The 20,287-nt window shown below is 49.7% G+C and overlaps 1 protein-coding gene across 1 annotated transcript in view; it reads right to left on the bottom strand.

The window, feature by feature from the left end:
* Positions 1-4,506: 4,506 nt before the first annotated feature.
* Positions 4,507-20,287, bottom strand: part of LOC140422814 (CD40 ligand-like) — a 53,894-nt gene continuing 38,113 nt past the window's right edge. The window contains exon 5 of the mRNA XM_072507718.1: positions 4,507-7,186. Within this exon, the coding sequence (XP_072363819.1) occupies positions 6,774-7,186 (413 nt within the window). The 3' untranslated portion in view covers positions 4,507-6,773. The remainder of the gene's footprint in view (positions 7,187-20,287) is intronic.

The following is a 20,287-nucleotide window of genomic DNA, read 5'->3' as shown; positions in this document are numbered from 1 at the left end:
ACTGATCCGTGGGCGGGCCTGTGCCGTGAGGGCGCCCTACTCCTCCACACCGGTGACTGTAGGGGTCCGCCATGGCATGTGCGGAGACGAACCCCTCTGCGTATTCGCTGGGATGATGCCAGCACACGTTGGTGCTTCCGCGCATGTGCCAACTCGCGCCGGCCAGCGGAGGCCCTTCCCCGTCAGCCGGCGTGGCGCAAAGCACTCCGGGGCGGCCCGACGCCGAAGTGGTTCACGTCAATCCTCGGCGCAGGATCCCCCCGCCCCGCCGGGAAGGGGAGAATCCCGCCCACGGAGGCTGAGGGGCGACCTGATAGAAGTTTATCAAATTATGAGGGGTGTAGATAGGGTGAGCAGTTGGAGGCTTTTTCCCAGGGCGGAAATGACAATTACCGGGACACAAGTTCAAGGTGAGGTGGGGTAGGTTCAGTGGAGGTGTGCGGGGGAAGTTTTTTGACAGAGGGTGGTGGTGGCCTGGAATGCACGGCCGGGTGAGGTGGTTGATACGTTAACGATCTTTAAGACTTATCTGGATAGGCCCATGAACAGACGGGGTACAGAAGGATACAGGCGGTTGGTCTCGATGGGACACGTGATCGGCGCAGGCTTGGAGGGCCGAAGGGCCTGTTCCTGTGCTGTATTGTTCTTTGTTCTATGTTCTAGAATCTTGAGATCGTGTCCGTCCTGCCTGTGCAAACATCTTCTCTGCCCTGTTTGAAAAACTTTATAAGCTTTCATGATTTTTCTCACCATGTCTGCACCACCCTTATACCTCATCACAGTCATCAGTGGGTTCATTGTTCATGATCTTTTTGTTAACAGCTCATGGTTTATCTTCTTGGGCTGCAGACCTCAAATCTCCTGAAATTGCTAACCATGCAATATATTCTTGCATGTTGCAAACACTCACTCAGTGACTCATCAGTGGGTTATGTACATCTGCCTTAAATAGAAGCAGAGGGCGTAGGGTCTAGGCAGTGTGTAATATTAGCCAATGTGCACCAGTGCGAGATAGATTTGCATTTTGGTCGCACCTTCTCAGAACATCCCACAGCCAATGAGTGTTTCTGAAATGATGCCACTCTTGTGATAGAGGAAATGCAGCAGCCAATTTATGCACAGTAAGCTCCCACAAATAGCAAGGACATAAATGGCCAATTGAATTGCTTTACAAACAACAAGAACTTATGTTTATATAACACCTTTAAAGTAATAAAAAATTGCAAAGTTCTTCAAGAGCCAGGAGCGAAATGCTTTACTGATGTTGGTCATTTCAGAAGTACATCATTGGTTATAAAATAAACTATGGGACGTTCTGAGGTGGTAACACAATGGTTAGCACTGTTGCTTCCCAGCACCAGGGACCCGGGTTCGATTCCCGGCTTGGGTCACTGTCTGTGCGGAGTCTGCACGTTCTCCCCGTGTCTGCGTGGGTTTCCTCCGGGTGCTCCGGTTTCCTCCCACAAGCCCCGAAAGACGTGCTGTTAGGTGAATTGGACATTCTGAATTCTCCCTTTGTGTACCCAAACAGGCGCCGGAATGTGGCGACTAGGGGCTTTTCACAGTAACTTCATTGCAGTGTTTATGTAAGCCTACTTGTGACAATAAAGATTATTATTATTATTAAAGGCACCAAATAATTACAGATACTTCTGTTCTTAATGTTGCAGCTACCTGTATAATTTCAATGAGGATGTGCAGTCAGTGGGATGGCCACATTAGGAACTTCCCAGTCATACTGTTCAGTCTAGTGTTCCCCCCCTTAATCTTTTATAACATAATTTTTCCTTTCACTTGTTCATGCAATGGTAAGTGAAGATGAGTTGGCATTCTCTGAAAGCTGTGCTATAATAATGCATTCGTTACCTCGGAGCATTTTCCATTGTATGGGCAGTGGGGGAAAATATGATTGCAATGTCGTTTGTGAAAATATGCCGTGTGGAGGAATGAGAATCGTTACCTTCCACGTGTGTGCAAAGAGCAAGATTCTAGATAAGGTGGAACTGAGAGTGGGTGAGAATATTTCATACCTTCTGCCAGGTAGAGTTTCCATCTCAGGCTGGGCACGCTCTAACTTCAGGGAGAGTTGACAACCTCTTTCATTTTTAACATGTTGTGTTCCTTTCCTGACTGTGAACCCTCATTCGCCTGTCAACAGCATCACCCCCACCCCACCTTTCAATCCCCATGTCAACCCCCTCTTCCTGCTAGTGCAACGTCTATTCCAAACCTGCTACTTCATCCACACTCTCATTCCACATCCCACTCCATATCCAGCAGTTTTCCCCTGCCTCAGACAGAGATCCCCGGGAGGGGGGCACCTTTGGAGACACACAGGCTGTGGAACATTGCACCAAAGTATAAACCAATCATTGGAATTCTGATGTGGACTCAGCTCTACTCAAACACGTTTCCGTCTCAGCCATTTTATAATTAGGAATATATGTGGGTGCTTCCTGATGAATGCTGATTGGTTAAGAGAACATTGCGCATGTTAATGGATCTACACAAAGAACTTGGCGAAACAGAGGGAACTTTGGGGCAGCACGGTAGCACAGTGGTTAGCACTGTGGTTTCACAGTGCCAGGGTCCCAGGTTCGATTCCCCGCTGGGTCACTGTCTGTGCGGAGTCTGCACTTTCTCCCCGTGTGTGCGTGGGTTTGCTCCGGGTGCTCCGGTTTCCTCCCACAGTCCAAAGATGTGCAGGTTAGATGGATTGGCCGTGATAAATTGCCCTTAGTGTCCAAAAATTTTCGGAGGGGTTATTGGGTTACGGGGATAGGGTGGAAGTGACGGCTTATGTGGGTCGGTGCAGACTCGATGGGCCGAATGGCCTCTTTCTACACTGTATGTTCTATATTGTTAAGGGGGCTGGATTCTCTGCTTTTGGGTATATGTCTGGAGGATCTGTGGAGTTTTATGTGGGAAAAGCCAGCGAGGCCCCCGCACCGATCCTCCGACCGGTCAGGGTCTGGCAGCCACGCCACATAAAACGCACGGCCTTCCCGATATAAACGGCTGGAGAATGGCCGGTCCGTGGCTGCGCATGGCGACGACCTGCGGCGGTCGCACCGTACAACATGGCGCCGGTCAAGCGCGGACCCGAGCTGCCAAATAGAGCCCCCCTGGACACCCCGCACCAGTCCTACCAGCCCTCGCCGAAGCCCCCCGGCCAGCAGCATGGCCCCCGCCTGACTGTGGCCGCCTGTAACACAGTCCACAGCCGCCAAGCCGGGTTCCCGACATCAACCGCGCGGTCGGGAACTCGGCCCATCGGGGGCATCGGGGGAGGGCCTTCGGGTAACGCCCTGAGGCCGTCCCAATGGCATGCGGTGTACTCCCCGATGATGCCGGTTTGGGGGGGCGGAGTTTCCAAAAACAGGCACCGCCTCCGATTCGGTCGTAAACAGGGACTCTGCCCGATCGGCGATTACGGGATCGGCGTCGACACGCGGAGAATCCCACCCAGGGACTTTTCTCCATGGGGCAGAGAAGGTTAAGGGAACATTTAATAGTGATGTTCAAAACCATGAAGAGTTTTGATTGAGTAGCAAGGGAGAATTTAGGTGAGATTTTCTGGTTTATATAGAAGCCCGACAGTGCAGAAGGAGGCCATTCAGCCCATCGAGTCTGCACCCACCCTCTAAAAGAGCACCCTACCCAAGCCCACTCCCCGCCCTATCCAAATAACCCCTTCCAGTTTTGGGGGCGCAGAAAGGGGCAATTTATCACGGCCAATCCACCTAACTTGCACATCTTTCGGGACTTGGGGGAGGAAACCGGAGCACCCGGAGGAAACCCACGCAGACATGGGGAGAACGTGCAGACTCCGCACAGTCACCAAAGGCTGAAATTAAACCCGGGTCCCTGGCAGTGAGGCATCAGTGCTAACCACTGTGCCACGGTGCCACCCAGCCGCGTGTTTGTGGGCAGCATGCTGTTGGTTGGCGGTGGGATTCCATCCTCCCGCTGCTTGTCAATAGGATTTTCTATTGTAACCTCCCAACGCCACCGGGATTCCCGCTGAGTGGGCGCTCTGCCAGCAGGAGAAGTAAATCCCAATGACCAGAGAATTCCGGTCAGCAGGTTCACCAACCAGGGGGCACAGATTGAAGAGAGGGGACAAATAGAAGTTGCACAGTGTGTTGCGATCTGGAACGTGCTGCCTAAACAGACAGGAAGCAGATTCAATAGGAACTTTCGATCAGGGATTGGTTAAATACTCGAAAGGGAAGGTTTATAGAGCAGTGAGTGGGTCTGATTGGATAGTTTTACCAAGCAGCTAGCACAGACCTGATGGGCAGATTGGCTTCCTTCTGCGCTGTTAGATTCTCTGATTCTTTGCTCTGCATTGGCTTCTAGTTTGGAAGGTTCTGATCTGCCAACCGACCCACCAGAGAGAACACAAACTGATGTAAACATTCAATCAACTCTCACCCTTAAAAGTAGGAAAACTTTCCAACACACAATCGGAGGAGAAAAGAGAATCTTTATTTGTTTCTGTATTTTACATGAAAAATAGCTAAATTGTATTCAAAGGTAACATTTCTTATATAAATATTGACAAAAATAAGCAATACTGTAAAACGATTCATGAAATGTGAACAATTTAATCAAATAAATAGGTTAATCTTAATATTATTAAACAACAGGTAACACTGACAATTGCAAAAGTATTGTAGTCACTCAGTTAGGAATATTTCTTGGAATGTGTTTGCTGTACAAAATACCCCAAACACTCAGAAAAATACAACTACCCTGATGTACACAGACAGAAATATGTGTAAGCCTGCTCTTATAATTATAAACTTCACAAGTGCAATTTAATTAATCCTGTTCCAGAATATGATAAATAAGATGCAAAAGAAAACATTTTCAGAAAGGACTGAAATGCACATTGAGATTCAGAGTGCCATTTTAACATCCTTGCAAACATTCATGACAGCACAGAGCTCCCAGTAACACTTGCAACTATTAACTGCCTGACACACTTTTCCCAGGACGGGGATAATGGGAATAATTAGTGCTTTGTGCAAAAAACGAACCCCTGCAAAGTCTTCTGCTTTTCCAGTGCATTGACAGGTGCTCCCCGTGGTGAAGATCACACACCGACGATCAGCACAGTTTGGTTTGATTGACGGACAGTGTACAAACTCCATTGTGCTGTGGAGACTTGTTACACGGGACAGTTTGGTCTATCTTGTTTATGTAGAATGAAGTCAGTGACAAATTTAGGAGGAAAGTTACTTTTGCAATAGCAAAATTTTGTTTAGCAAGAAGTGCTGAAGTGGTAACACATTATTTAAAAGCTTCACTTCCTGAGTACCTATGGTTGGGTTCCACCTTATCAAACATAAATCGCTTCTATTGTCAAACCACTTCAGAGGAATAATGGAATAGAATGAGTCTATTTAAAGCTGTTTATCTGTGAAGTTACTGAGGCGTTTAATGCGCCTTTTCAAATACAATGCTTTATGCATACTATAAGAATAATATTATTGTCAATACATTTTGAAAGATGATGAATATGCAATCGTAACCCAGTAAGCCCACCTGACCTTTTGGACACCAAGGGGCAATTTAGCACGGCCAATCCACCTAACCTACACATGGACTGTGGGAGGAAACCGGAGGAAACCACACAGACACGGGGAGAACGTGCAGACTCCGCACAGTCACCAGAGACTGGAATCGAACCTGGGACCCTGCCGCTGTGAGGCAGGAGTTCTAACCACTGTGCCACCGTGCCGTCCCGTGGACATAGTTTTACCATAATGATGGTCCTCTCACGTTAGAGATAAACTAATGCGCTGCAGTGAGGTACTCATCGATATTCACTCCTCTTCATACTTGTTCACAGTTTTTTCCGCTTAGGCAAGAAGAGCAGGACAATGCAGTGCACACAATGCTCACTCGTAAGTAGCTTTGCCCCACTGCTGTTGGCCTGTGGCTTTCTGTTTACAAGCTGGAGGCTGCGTCTCTGACAGGATGCATTTATCAACCATCTCAAGTCAACACTTCAATCAGTCCTTGCTAAACAGTGTAGGTTTAATCAGAAATTCGGTGAAGCAAAATACCCCCCCCCCCCCCAAAGCTGGACATTTAAAGGGAAGTAGATTTTCACAGTAACTTCATTGCTGTGGTAATGTAAGCCTACTTGTGACACTAATAAAGATTATTATTATTTGCGTAAATGACCATTTTGAACACAACTGATGGTGATTCTGAAAATGGGACTGCTGTTCATACCCAGAATCAGTCTGAAGCACATGTACCAAACAGCCAATTCCAGGTGTGGGGTAAAGGTCAACCCCAACTGGTAAAGTGTGGCCTGAAATATCAGTGAGCCTTGATCAAGGGAACAGGTATTTATTTCAGTATCAGTTTCCTGCACGTGTGACTGAAGTGGAAGGTCCGTGTGAGCAAATGTGTAAGGGTTTGCGGAACTGCTTCGACTGACTATCTCTGATGTTTTTCGGGTGCTGATCTGTAGGATCAGCCATTTTCCATCATTTCTATATAAAACTCTGAAAGAATAAAATGGGGTTTAATTTACCTCGGAACCTGGGACCCCTGCCGTCGAAAGGACTGATTAAGAAATGTTGAAAAGTTGGAATGTGTCGTTGCTGGCTGTAAAAGTATGAAATCTTGCAGATTCCTTTGGGAAAACTCTGCGGGAGGAGCAGTTCAAAGCAACGAGTCACTGGCAAACTGAGCTGTCGGGAAACGGAACTGCTTTCTGGGAAACCTTACGTCACGCTTTAACAGAGGAATTAAAGGTGAAAGATGCCAAAGTAAGTGGCTCTGTCATAACTAAGTAGGTCTGCTTGAGTAACAGTTACAAACAACTTGTCCCCTGTTTTTAACTCAAACACTCCTCCTTGATTGACTGAGTTGAAACTAGCAGTTTGCTTTTTGTCGACTGGTGTTTTGGACGCCTTCATTAGTAGAGTTGTTTGTTTCTCTATTCTTTGTAAGTAGATGTACTGAAGAAATGGTACGCTGGATGAGCTGTCAGTGACGTTATTGGTTAGTCGAAAACTAACCTGGCAATACACATAGTAAAATCCGGGCTGGGTTATAACTAGCTTACCACTGGTATAGTTTATATTGTGTGTAAAAGCGGGAAAGCCTTGTGCCATCCACTGTTTTATTGGTTGTCCCTTGTTATGAGGAAAGGCAGAATCTAATGGAAGGAAAGAAAGTCAACAGTTATAGAATGCGCTGTTACACAGGACACATGTACACCATTATACAGGACACGTGTACACCATTATACAGGACACATGTACACCATTATACAGGACACATGTACACCATTATACAGGACACGTGTACACCATTATACAGGACACATGTACACCATTATACAGGACACGTGTACACCATTATACAGGACACGTGTACACCATTATACAGGACACGTGTACACCATTATACAGGACACATGTACACTATTACACAGGACACATGTACACCATTATACAGGACACATGTACACTATTACACAGGACACACGTACACCATTATACAGGACACATGTACACTATTACACAGGACACATGTACACCATTATACAGGACACATGTACACCATTATACAGGACACATGTACACTATTACACAGGACACATGTACACCATTATACAGGACACATGTACACTATTACACAGGACACATGTACACCATTATACAGGACACATGTACACCATTATACAGGACACGTGTACACCATTATAGAGGACACGTGTACACTATTACACAGGACACGTGTACACCATTATACAGGACACATGTACACTATTACACAGGACACGTGTACACCATTATACAGGACACATGTACACCATTATACAGGACACGTGTACACCATTATACAGGACACATGTACACCATTATACAGGACACGTGTACACCATTATACAGGACACGTGTACACCATTATACAGGACACGTGTACACTATTACACAGGACACATGTACACCATTATACAGGACACATATACACTATTATACAGGACACATGTACACCATTATACAGGACACGTGTACACCATTATACAGGACACGTGTACACCATTATAGAGGACACGTGTACACTATTACACAGGACACGTGTACACCATTATACAGGACACATGTACACCATTATACAGGACACGTGTACACCATTATACAGGACACATGTACACCATTATACAGGACACGTGTACACCATTATACAGGACACGTGTACACCATTATACAGGACACGTGTACACTATTACACAGGACACATGTACACCATTATACAGGACACATATACACTATTATACAGGACACATGTACACCATTATACAGGACATGGAATAATGTGAACAAATTGTCACAGGCTGGTACTAGAATCACAATGAGACAAACATTAGACTCTTAAATGTTTGACTTTTTGTGTACAATTGTCTTTCTAATTAGCCTTTTCTGTCCTAAATCTTGATTGCCAACTAACCCAAGAGTGATTTGAACCATGATTTCAGCAGTCACCGAATCTCAGAATTGTTACGGTGCAGAATGAGGCCATTCAGCCCATCGTGTCTGCACCGTCTCTCCAAACGAGCACCATGACTTTGAGCCATTCTCCTGCCTTTTCCCCGTACCCCTGCACATTCAAATAATCATCCAATGCCCTCCGGAATGCCTCGATTGAACCTGCCTCCACCACACCTCCAGGCCGTGCATTCCAGATCCCAACCCCTCACTGGGTAAAAAAGATTTTTCTCACATCACATTTGCTTCTTTTGCAAATCGCTGTAAATCTGTTCCCTCTCGTTCTTGATCCTTTTACAAGTGGGAACAGTTCCTCCCCGTCTACTCTTTCCAGCCGCATCATGATTTTGAACATCTCGATCAAATCTCCTCCTAAACCTTCTTCTCTCCGAGGAAAACAGTCCCAGCTTACCCGAACAGGTGCCGGAATGTGGCGTTGAGGGGCTTTTCACATTGCCCATCACTGCCCATTCCCCCCATTGCCCCATCACTGCCCATTCCCCCCATTGCCCCATCACTGCCCATTCCCCCCATTGCCCCATCACTGCCCATTCCCCCCATTGCCCCATCACTGCCCATTCCCCCCATTGCCCCATCACCGCCCATTCCCCCCATTGCCCCATCACTGCCCATTCCCCACATTGCCCCATCACTGCCCATTCCCCCCATTGCCCCATCACTGCCCATTCCCCCCATTGCCCCATCACCGCCCATTACCCCCATTGCCCCATCACTGCCCATTCCCCCCATTGCCCCATCACTGCCCATTCCCCCCATTGCCCCATCACCGCCCACTCCCCCCATTGCCCCATCACTGCCCTTTCCCCCATTGCCCCATCACTGCCCATTCCCCCATTGCCCCATCACTGCCCATTCCCCCCATTGCCCCATCACTGCCCTTTCCCCCATTGCCCCCTCACTGCCCATTCCCCCCATTGCCCCATCACTGCCCTTTCCCCCATTGCCCCATCACTGCCCATTCCCCCCATTGCCCCATCACTGCCCATTCCCCCCATTGCCCCATCACTGCCCTTTCCCCCATTGCCCCATCACTGCCCATTCCCCCCATTGCCCCATCACTGCCCATTCCCCCCATTGCCCCATCACCGCCTATTCTCCCCATTGCCCCATCACTGCCCATTTCCCCCATTGCCCCATCACTGCCCATTCCCCCCATTGCCCCATCACTGCCCATTCCCCCCATTGCCCCATCACCGCCTATTCCCCCCATTGCCCCATCACCGCCCATTCCCCCCATTGCCCCATCACTGCCCATTCCCCCCATTGTCCCATCACCGCCTATTCCCCCCATTGCCCCATCACCGCCCATTCCCCCCATTGCCCCATCACTGCCCATTCCCCCCATTGTCCCATCACTGCCCATTCCCCCCATTGCCCCATCACTGCCCATTGCCCCCATTGCCCCATCACTGCCCATTCCCCCCATTGTCCCATCACCGCCAATTCACCCCATTGCCCCATCACTGCCCATTCCCCCCATTGTCCCATCACCGCCCATTCCCCCCATTGCCCCATCACTGCCCATTCCCCCCATTGTCCCATCACCGCCCATTCCCCCCATTGCCCCATCACTGCCCATTCCCCCCATTGCCCCATCACTGCCCATTCCCCCCATTGTCCCATCACCGCCAATTCACCCCATTGCCCCATCACTGCCCATTCCCCCCATTGTCCCATCACTGCCCTTTCCCCCATTGCCCCATCACTGCCCATTCCCCCCATTGCCCCATCACTGCCCATTCCCCCCATTGTCCCATCACCGCCTATTCCCCCCATTGTCCCATCACTGCCCATTCCCCCCATTGCCCCATCACTGCCCATTCCCCCCATTGCCCCATCACTGCCCATTCCCCCCATTGTCCCATCACCGCCCATTCCCCCCATTGTCCCATCACCGCCCATTTCCCCCATTGCCCCATCACTGCCCATTCCCCCCATTGTCCCATCACCGCCCATTCCCCCCATTGCCCCATCACTGCCCATTCCCCCCATTGTCCCATCACCGCCCATTCCCCCATTGCCCCATCACTGCCCATTCCCCCCATTGTCCCATCACCGCCCATTCCCCCCATTGTCCCATCACCGCCCATTTCCCCCATTGCCCCATCACTGCCCATTCCCCCCATTGTCCCATCACCGCCCATTCCCCCCATTGCCCCATCACTGCCCATTCCCCCCATTGTCCCATCACCGCCCATTCCCCCCATTGCCCCATCACTGCCCATTCCCCCCATTGTCCCATCACCGCCCATTTCCCCCATTGCCCCATCACTGCCCATTCCCCCCATTGTCCCATCACCGCCCATTCCCCCATTGCCCCATCACTGCCCATTCCCCCCATTGTCCCATCACCGCCCATTCCCCCCATTGCCCCATCACTGCCCATTCCCCCCATTGCCCCATCACTGCCCATTCCCCCCATTGTCCCATCACCGCCCATTCCCCCCATTGTCCCATTACCGCCCATACTTGTGACACTAAAAGGTTATTATTTTAAAAATTATTATTATTCTTGTAAACCTCTTCTGCACTCTCTCCAAAGTGACGGGGCAATGGGGGGCGGGGGGGGGGGGGGGGGGGGGGGGGGGGGGGGCGGGGGGATGGGCAGTGACTGGACAATGGGGGAATGGGCAGACACCATTTACCTACTTGGACTGGAATCTCCTCGGACAGGAGGTAAGGGGGCAGAGGGACTCTGGAACTGCAACTGCCCCACATTCTGCCCCATATTCTGCCTGCCTGGCCTGGATATCCTGTGGCCAATTCCGCCACCAGTTGTAAAATGCCCAAGGTGGAATACTGCCTGCAATCTGGTGGAGTTTGACAGTCTGTCTCAGAGGTCCCTAGGGGCTGAGCTGTGAAATGAGAAAGGTCGCAATAGTACCATAGAATTTACCATAGAATTTACAGTGCAGAAGGAGGCCATTCGGCCCATCAAGCCTGCACCGGTTCATGGAAAGAGCACCCTACCCAAGGTCAACACCTCCACCCTATCCCCATAACCCAGTAACCCCACCCAACTCTAAGTGCAATTTTGGACACTAAGGGCAATTCATCATGGCCAATCCACCTAACCTGCACATCTTTGGACTGTGGGAGGAAACCGGAGCACCCGGAGGAAACCCACGCACACACGGGGAGAACGTGCAGACTCCGCACAGACAGTGATCCAAGCCGGAATCGAACCTGGGACCCTGGAGCTGTGAAGCAATTGTGCTAGCCACAATGCTACCTTGCTTCCGGTACAGTAGGCACTTCTGAGGTTATGGCTGAGGTTAAAGCAATTGTGTGAGAGCAGCACAGGAACATTACTCACACCTCACACTACAGTTGACCCGAAAATACTTCATGCTGATGCTAAAAATGTATTCCATTGACATCTTACATCTGAATAGCAGAAAAATGGTATGGTGAGGATAAGACCTGCAAATTCTTTTCACTTTCAACAAGTAACAGAGCTCTAAAGTTATGAATCATTTTCATTCTGAAACACATTCATTTAAAATTCATTTCAAGATGTTAATCGACCTCCCAAGGCCGGGATCTGACCATGCACTGGGCTCTGACCGTGTACTGGGATCTGACCATGCACTGGGCTCTGACCATGCACTGGAATCTGACCATGCACTGGATTCTGACCATGCACTGGATTCTGACCATGCACTGGGATCTGACCATGCACTGGGCTCTGACCATGCACTGGGATCTGACCATGCACTGGGCTCTGACCATGCACTGGGGTCTGACCATGCACTGGAATCTGACCATGCACTGGATTCTGACCATGCACTGGATTCTGACCATGCACTGGGATCTGACCATGCACTGGGCTCTGACCATGCACTGGGCTCTGACCATGCACTGGGATCTGACCATGCACTGGGCTCTGACCACCCACTGGGCTCTGACCATGCACTGGGCTCTGACTATGCACTGGGCTCTGACCATGCACTGGGCTCTGACCATGCACTGGGCTGTGACCATGCACTGGATTCTGACCATGCACTGGGCTGTGACCATGCACTGGACTCTGACCATGTACTGGGCTCTGACCATGCACTGGGCTGTGACCATGCACTGGGCTCTGAGCATGCACTGGAACCTGACCATGCACTGGTTTCTGACCATGCATTGGGATCTGACCATGCACTGGGATCTGACCATGCACTGGAACCTGACCATGCACTGGGTCTGACCATGCACTGGAATCTGACCGTGCACTGGGAGCTGACCATGCACTGGGCTCTGATGCTGCACTGGGATCTGACCATGCACTGGGCTCTGACCATGCACTGGGCTCTGACTATGCACTGGGATCTGACCATGCACTGGGCTCTGACCATGCACTGGGAGCTGACCATGCACTGGGATCTGACGATGCACTGGGAGCTGACCATGCACTGGGCTCTGATGCTGCACTGGGATCTGACCATGCACTGGGCTCTGACCATGCACTGGGCTCTGACTATGCACTGGGATCTGACCATGCACTGGGCTCTGACCATGCACTGGGAGCTGACCATGCACTGGGATCTGACGATGCACTGGGAGCTGACCATGCACTGGGAGCTGACCATGCACTGGGCTCTGACCATGCACTGGGCTCTGACCATGCTCTCGGACCTGACCATGTACTGGGATAGGACCATGCTCTCGGATCTTATCGTGTACTGGGATCGGACCATGCACTCGGATCTTATCGTGTACTGGGATCGGACCATGCACTGGGCTCTGATCATGCACTGGAATCTGACCATGCACTGGGATCTGACTGTGTACTGGGATCTGACCATGCACTGGAATCTGACCATGCACTGGGCTCTGATCATGCACTGGATTCTGACCATGCACTGGGATCTGACCATGCACTGGATTCTGACCATGCACTGCAATCTGACCGTGTACTGGGATCTGACCATGCACTGGGCTGTGACCATGCACTGGGCTCTGACCCTGTTTTTTTTGCACTGAGTGCTGAATTTGGTGCTTTTGAGTGCTATAGTAAGAGTTTGGTGACCGAGGGAGTATAAGGCTTCATTTTTATCTCAAGTTTAGTCTTTCTTTTATTTCGTTAATTAACTTAAAAGTTGCTGTTTGGTTTAGAAGAAGGTGAATTTTCAATCAGCTTTAAACAGGCTTCTACTTGTAGGCACTTGCAGCTGGAGCTTGTTAATTAGTTAATTGGATTAGGCCAGTTTTTCAGAGGCTAGATTCACAGTACAAAAGTGATCCCCTACAGTGCAGACTTTGTTTGCACTGAGTGCTGAATTTGGTGCATTTGAGTGCTATAGTGAGAGTTTGGTGACTGAGGGAGTGCTGAATTTGGTGCATTTGAGTGCTATATTGAGAGTTTAATGACTGAGGGAGTGCTGAATTTGGGTGCATTTGAGTGCTATAGTGAGAGTTTGGTGACCGAGGGAGTTAAGTGAGGAGGGAGTAAGGTGCTTCTTTCATTTTGTTTCCGACATTTCCGCAAAGAGTGAGAAGAGAGCCAGGCGTTTACAGAAAGTGTAGCTGACTGGGAGCAGAGTCGGAGGGCGGAGATCTAGTTAGTCCACAGGGCAGCTATATTCTGTCAGGTAAGAGGGGATGGAGGCTAGGCCAGTTGCATGCTCCTCCTGTAGATGTGGGTGGTGAGCGATAGCACTGGTGTCCCCGCTGACTATACCTGCAGGAAGTGCACCCAACTCCAGCTCCTCAAAGACCGTGTTAGGGAACTGGAGTTGAAGCTGGATGAACTTCGGATCATCCGGGAGGCACAGGAGGTGATTGAGAAGAGTTACAGGGAGGTAACCACACCCAAGGTACAGGACAAGAATAGCTGGGTTACAGTCAGGGGGGAAAAAAACAAACAGGCAGACAGTGCAGGGATCCCTCATGGCCGTTCCCCTTCAAAACATGTCTACCGTTTTGGATGCTGTTGGGGGGGATGACCTACCCGGAGAAGGCCCTAGCGGCCAGGTCTCTGGCACGGAGTCTGGCTCTGGGGCTCAGAAGGGAAGGGGGAAGAATAGAAAAGCAATAGTTGAGGGAGATTCAATGGTTAGGGGAATAGATAGGAGATTCTGTGGTCGCGAGCGAGACTCCCGGAAGGTATGTTGCCTCCCGGGTGCCAGGGCCAGGGATGTCTCGGATCGTGTCTTCAGGAACCTTAAGGGGGAGGGGGAGCAGCCAGAAGTCATGGTGCACATTGGTACCAACGACATAGGTAGGAAAAGGGGTGTGGAGGTAATAAACAAGTTTAGGGAGTTAGGCTGGAAGTTAATAGCTAGGACAGACAGAGTTGTCATCTCTGGTTTGTTGCCGGTGCCACGTGATAGCGAGGCTAGGAAGAGGGAGAGAGTGCAGTTGAACACGTGGCTGCAGGAATGGTGTAGGAGGGAGGGCTTCAGGTATTTGGATAATTGAAGCGCATTCTGGGGAAGGTGGGACCTGTCCAAGCAGGACGGGTTGCATCTGAACCAGAGAGGCACCAATATCCTGGGAGGGAGGTTTTCTAGTACTCTTCGGGAGGGTTTAAACTAATTTGGCAGGGGAATGGGAACCGGATTTGTAGTCCAGCAACTAAGGTAGCCGATATTCAGGACACCAAAGCGTGTAGTGAGGCAGTGGGGAAGGGAACACTGACAAAGGAGAGTACTTGCAGGCACGGAGATGGGTTGAAGTGTGTATACTTCAACGCAAGAAGCATCAGGAATAAGGTGGGTGAACTTAAGGCATGGATCGGTACTTGGGACTACGATGTGGTGGCCATCACGGAAACTTGGATAGAAGAGGGGCAGAAATGGTTGTTGGAGGTCCCTGGTTATAGATGTTTCAATAAGATTAGGGAGGGTAGTAAAAGAGGTGGGGGGGGTGGCATTATTAATTAGAGATAGTATAACAGCTGCAGAAAGGCAGTTCGAGGAGTATCTGCCTACTGAGGTAGTATGGGTTGAAGTCAGAAATAGGAAAGGAGCAGTCACCTTGTTAGGAGTTTTCTATAGGCCCCCCAATAGTAGCAGAGATGTGGAGGAACAGATTGGGAAACAGATTTTGGAAAGGTGCAGAAGTCACAGGGTAGTAGTCATGGGTGACTTTAACTTCCCAAATATTGAGTGGAAACTCTTTAGATCAATTAGCTTGGATGTGGTGGTGTTTGTGCAGTGTGTCCAGGAAGCTTTTCTAACACAGTATGTAGATTGTCTGACCAGAGGAGGGGCAATATTGAATTTAGTACTTGGTAATGAACCAGGGCAAGTGATAGATTTGTTAATGGGGGAGCATTTTGGAGATAATGACCACAATTCTGTGACTTTCACTTTAGTAATGGAGAGGGATAGGTGCGTGCAACAGGGCAAGGTTTACAATTGGGGGAAGGGTAAATACGATGTTGTCAGACAAGAATTGAAGTGCATAAGTTGGGAACATAGGCTGTCAGGGAAGGACACAAGTGAAATGTGGAACTTGTTCAAGGAACAGGTGCTACGTGTCCTTGATATGTATGTCCCTGTCAGGCAGGGAATAGATGGTCGAGTGAGGGAACCATGGTTGACAAGAGAGGTTGAATGTCTTGTGAAGAGGAAAAAGGAGACTTATGTAAGGCTGAGGAAACAAGGTTCAGACAGGGCATTGGAGGGATACAAGATAGCCAGGAGGGAACTGAAGAAAGGGAGTAGGAGAGCTAAGAGAGGGCATGAACAATCTTTGGCGGGTAGGATCAAGGAAAACCCCAAGGCCTTTTACACATATGTGAGAAATATGAGAATGACTAGAGCGAGGGTAGGTCCGATCAAGGACAGTAGCGGGAGATTGTGTATTGAATCTGAAGAGATAGGAGAGGCCTTGAACGAGTACTTTTCTTCTGTATTTACAAATGAGAGGGGCGATATTGTTGGAGAGGACAGTGTGAAACAGATTGGTAAGCTCGAGGAAATACTTGTCAGGAAGGAAGATGTGTTGGGCATTTTGAAAAACTTGAGGATAGACAAGTCCCCCGGGCCTGACGGGATACATCCAAGGATTCTATGGGAAGCAAGAGATGAAATTGCAGAGCCGTTGGCAATGATCTTTTCGTCCTCAATGTCAACAGGGGTGGTACCAGGGGATTGGAGAGTGGCGAATGTCGTGCCCCTGTTCAAAAAAGAGACTAGGGATAACCCTGGGAATTACAGGCCAGTTAGTCTTACTTCGGTGGTAGGCAAAGTAATGGAAAGGGTACTGAAGGATAGGATTTCTGAGCATCTGGAAAGACACTGCTTGATTAGGGATAGTCAGCACGGATTTGTGAGGGGTAGGTCTTGCCTTACAAGTCTTATTGAATTCTTTGAGGAGGTGACCAAGCATGTGGATGAAGGTAAAGCAGTGGATGTAGTGTACATGGATTTTAGTAAGGCATTTGATAAAGTTCCCCATGGTAGGCTTCTGCAGAAAATAAGGAAGCATAGGATAGTGGGAAATTTGGCCAGTTGGATAACGAACTGGCTAACCGATAGAAGTCAGAGAGTGGTGGTGGATGGCAAATATTCAGCCTGGATCCCAGTTACCAGTGGCGTACCGCAGGGATCAGTTCTGGGTCCTCTGCTGTTTGTGATTTTCATTAATGACTTGGATGAGGGAGTTGAAGGGTGGGTCAGTAAATTTGCAGACGATACGAAGATTGGTGGAGTTGTGGATAGTAAGGAGGGCTGTTGTCGGCTGCAAAGAGACATAGATAGGATGCAGAGCTGGGCTGAGAAGTGGCAGATGGAGTTTAACCCTGAAAAGTGTGAGGTTGTCCATTTTGGAAGGACAAATATGAATGCGGAATACAGGGTTAACGGTAGAGTTCTTGGCAATGTGGAGGAGCAGAGAGATCTTGGGGTCTATGTTCATACATCTTTGAAAGTTGCCACTCAAGTGGATAGAGCTGTGAAGAAGGCCTATGGTGTGCTCGCGTTCATTAACAGAGGGATTGAATTTAAGAGCCGTGAGGTGATGATGCAGCTGTACAAAACCTTGGTAAGGCCACATTTGGAGTACTGTGTACAGTTCTGGTCACCTCATTTTAGGAAGGATGTGGAAGCTTTGGAAAAGGTGCAAAGGAGATTTACCAGGATCTCCTTGCATTGGAGATTTGCGTGGAATGGAGAGTAGGTCTTACGAGGAAAGGTTGAGGGTGCTAGGCCTTTTCTCATTAGAACGGAGAAGGATGAGGGGCGACTTGATAGAGGTTTATAAGATGATCAGGGGAATAGATAGAGTAGACAGTCAGAGACTTTTTCCCCGGGTGGAACAAACCATTACAAGGGGACATAAATTTAAGGTGAAAGGTGGAAGATATAGGAGGGATATCAGAGGTAGGTTCTTTACCCAGAGAGTAGTGGGGGCATGGAATGCACTGCCTGTGGAAGTAGTTGAGTCGGAAACATTAGGGGTCTTCAAGCAGCTTTTGGATAGGTACATGGATTACGGTAAAATTATATAGTGTAGATTCATTTGTTCTTAAGGGCAGCACGGTAGCATTGTGGATAGCACAATTGCTTCACAGCTCCAGGGTCCTAGGTTCGATTCCGGCTTGGGTCACTGTCTGTGCGGAGTCCGCACATCCTCCCCGTGTGTGCGTGGGTTTCCTCCGGGTGCTCCGGTTTCCTCCCACAGTCCAAAGATGTGCAGGTTAGGTGAATTGGCCAATGATAAATTGCCCTTAGTGTCCAAAATTGCACTTGGTGTTGGGTGGAGGTGTTGAGTTTGGGTAGGGTGCTCTTTCCAAGAGCCGGTGCAGACTCAAAGGGCCGAATGGCCTCCTTCTGCACTGTAAATTCAATGATCATAGAATCATAGAATTTACAGTGCAGAAGGAGTCCATTCGGCCCATCGAGTCAGCACCGGCTCTTAGAAAGAGCACCCTACCCAAGGTCAATACCTCCACCCCATCCCCATAACCCAGTAACCCCACCCAACATTAAGGGCAATTTTGGACACTAAGGGCAATTTACCATGGCCAATCCACCTAACCTGCACATCTTTGGACTGTGGGAGGAAACCGGAGCACCCGGAGGAAACCCACGCACACACGGGGAGGATGTGCAGACTCCGCACAGACAGTGACCCAAGCCAGAATCGAACCTGGGACCCTGGAGCTGTGAAGCAATTGTGCTATCCACAATGCTACCGTGCTGCCCATGATAATCTATGATTAATCTAGGACAAATGTTCGGCACAACATCGTGGGCCAAAGGGCCTGTTCTGTGCTGTATTTTCAATGTTCTATGTTCTATGTACTGGGCTCTGACCATGCACTGGGCTCTGACCATGTACTGGGATCGGACCATGCTCTCGGATCTGACCTTGTCCTGGGATCGGACCATACTCTGGGATCTGACCGTGTACTGGGATCGGACCATGTTCTAGGATCTGACCGTGTACTGGAATCGGACCATGTTCTAGGATCTGACCGTGTACTGGGATCGGACCATGTTCTCGGATCTGACCGTGTACTGGGATCGGACCATGCTCTCGGATCTGACCGTGTATGGGATCGGACTGTGTTCTAGGATCTGACCATGTACTGGGATCGGACCATGTTCTAGGATCTGACCGTGTACTGGGATCGGACCATGTTCTCGGATCTGACCATGTACGGGATCGGACCATGCTCTCAGATCTGACCATGTACTGGGATCGGACCATGTTCTAGGATCTGACCGTGTACTGGAATCGGACCATGTTCTAGGATCTGACCATGTACTGTGATCGGACCATGTTCCAGGACCTGACCGTGTACTGGGATCGGACCATGCTCTCGGATCTGACCGTGTACTGGGATCGGACCATGTTCTCGGATCTGACCGTGTACTGGGATCGGACCATGCTCTCGGATCTGACCGTGTACTGGGATCTGACCATACTCTCGGATCTGACCGTGTACTGGGATCGGACCATGCTCTCGGATCTGACCGTGTACTGGGATCGGACCATGCTCTCGGATCTGACCATGTACTGGGATCGGACCATGTTCTCGGATCTGACCGTGTACTGGGATCGGACCATGCTCTCGGATCTGACCGTGTACTGGGATCTGACCATACTCTCGGATCTGACCGTGTACTGGGATCGGACCATGTTCTCGGATCTGACCGTGTACTGGGATCGGACCATGCTCTCGGATCTGACCGTGTACTGGGATCTGACCATACTCTCGGATCTGACCGTGTACTGGGATCGGACCATGCACTCAGATCTGACCGTGTACTGGGATCGGACCATGTTCTCAGATCTGACCGTGTACTGGGATCGGACCATGCTCTCAGATCTGACCGTGTACTGGGATCGGACCATGCACTGGGATCGGACCATGCTCTCGGATCTGACCGTGTACTGGGCTCTGACCATGTACTGGGATCGGACCATGCTCTCAGATCTGACCGTGTACTGGGATCGGACCATGCTCTCAGATCTGACCGTGTGCTGGGCTCTGACCATGTACTGGGATCGGACCATGCTCTCAGATCTGACCGTGTACTGGGATCGGACCATGCTCTCAGATCTGACCGTGTACTGGGATCGGACAATGTTCTCAGATCTGACCGTGTACTGGGATCGGACCATGCTCTCAGATCTGACCGTGTACTGGGATCGGACAATGTTCTCAGATCTGACCGTGTACTGGGCTCTGACCATGTACTGGGATCGGACCATGCTCTCAGATCTGACCGTGTACTGGGATCGGACAATGTTCTCAGATCTGACCGTGTACTGGGATCGGACCATGTTCTCAGATCTGA

This window comes from Scyliorhinus torazame, chromosome 5 (assembly GCF_047496885.1).
Source record: "Scyliorhinus torazame isolate Kashiwa2021f chromosome 5, sScyTor2.1, whole genome shotgun sequence".
Lineage (NCBI taxonomy): Eukaryota > Metazoa > Chordata > Chondrichthyes > Carcharhiniformes > Scyliorhinidae > Scyliorhinus > Scyliorhinus torazame.
Note: the sequence above shows the minus strand (reverse complement) of the source record. Positions and strands in the feature narration are given on the sequence as shown.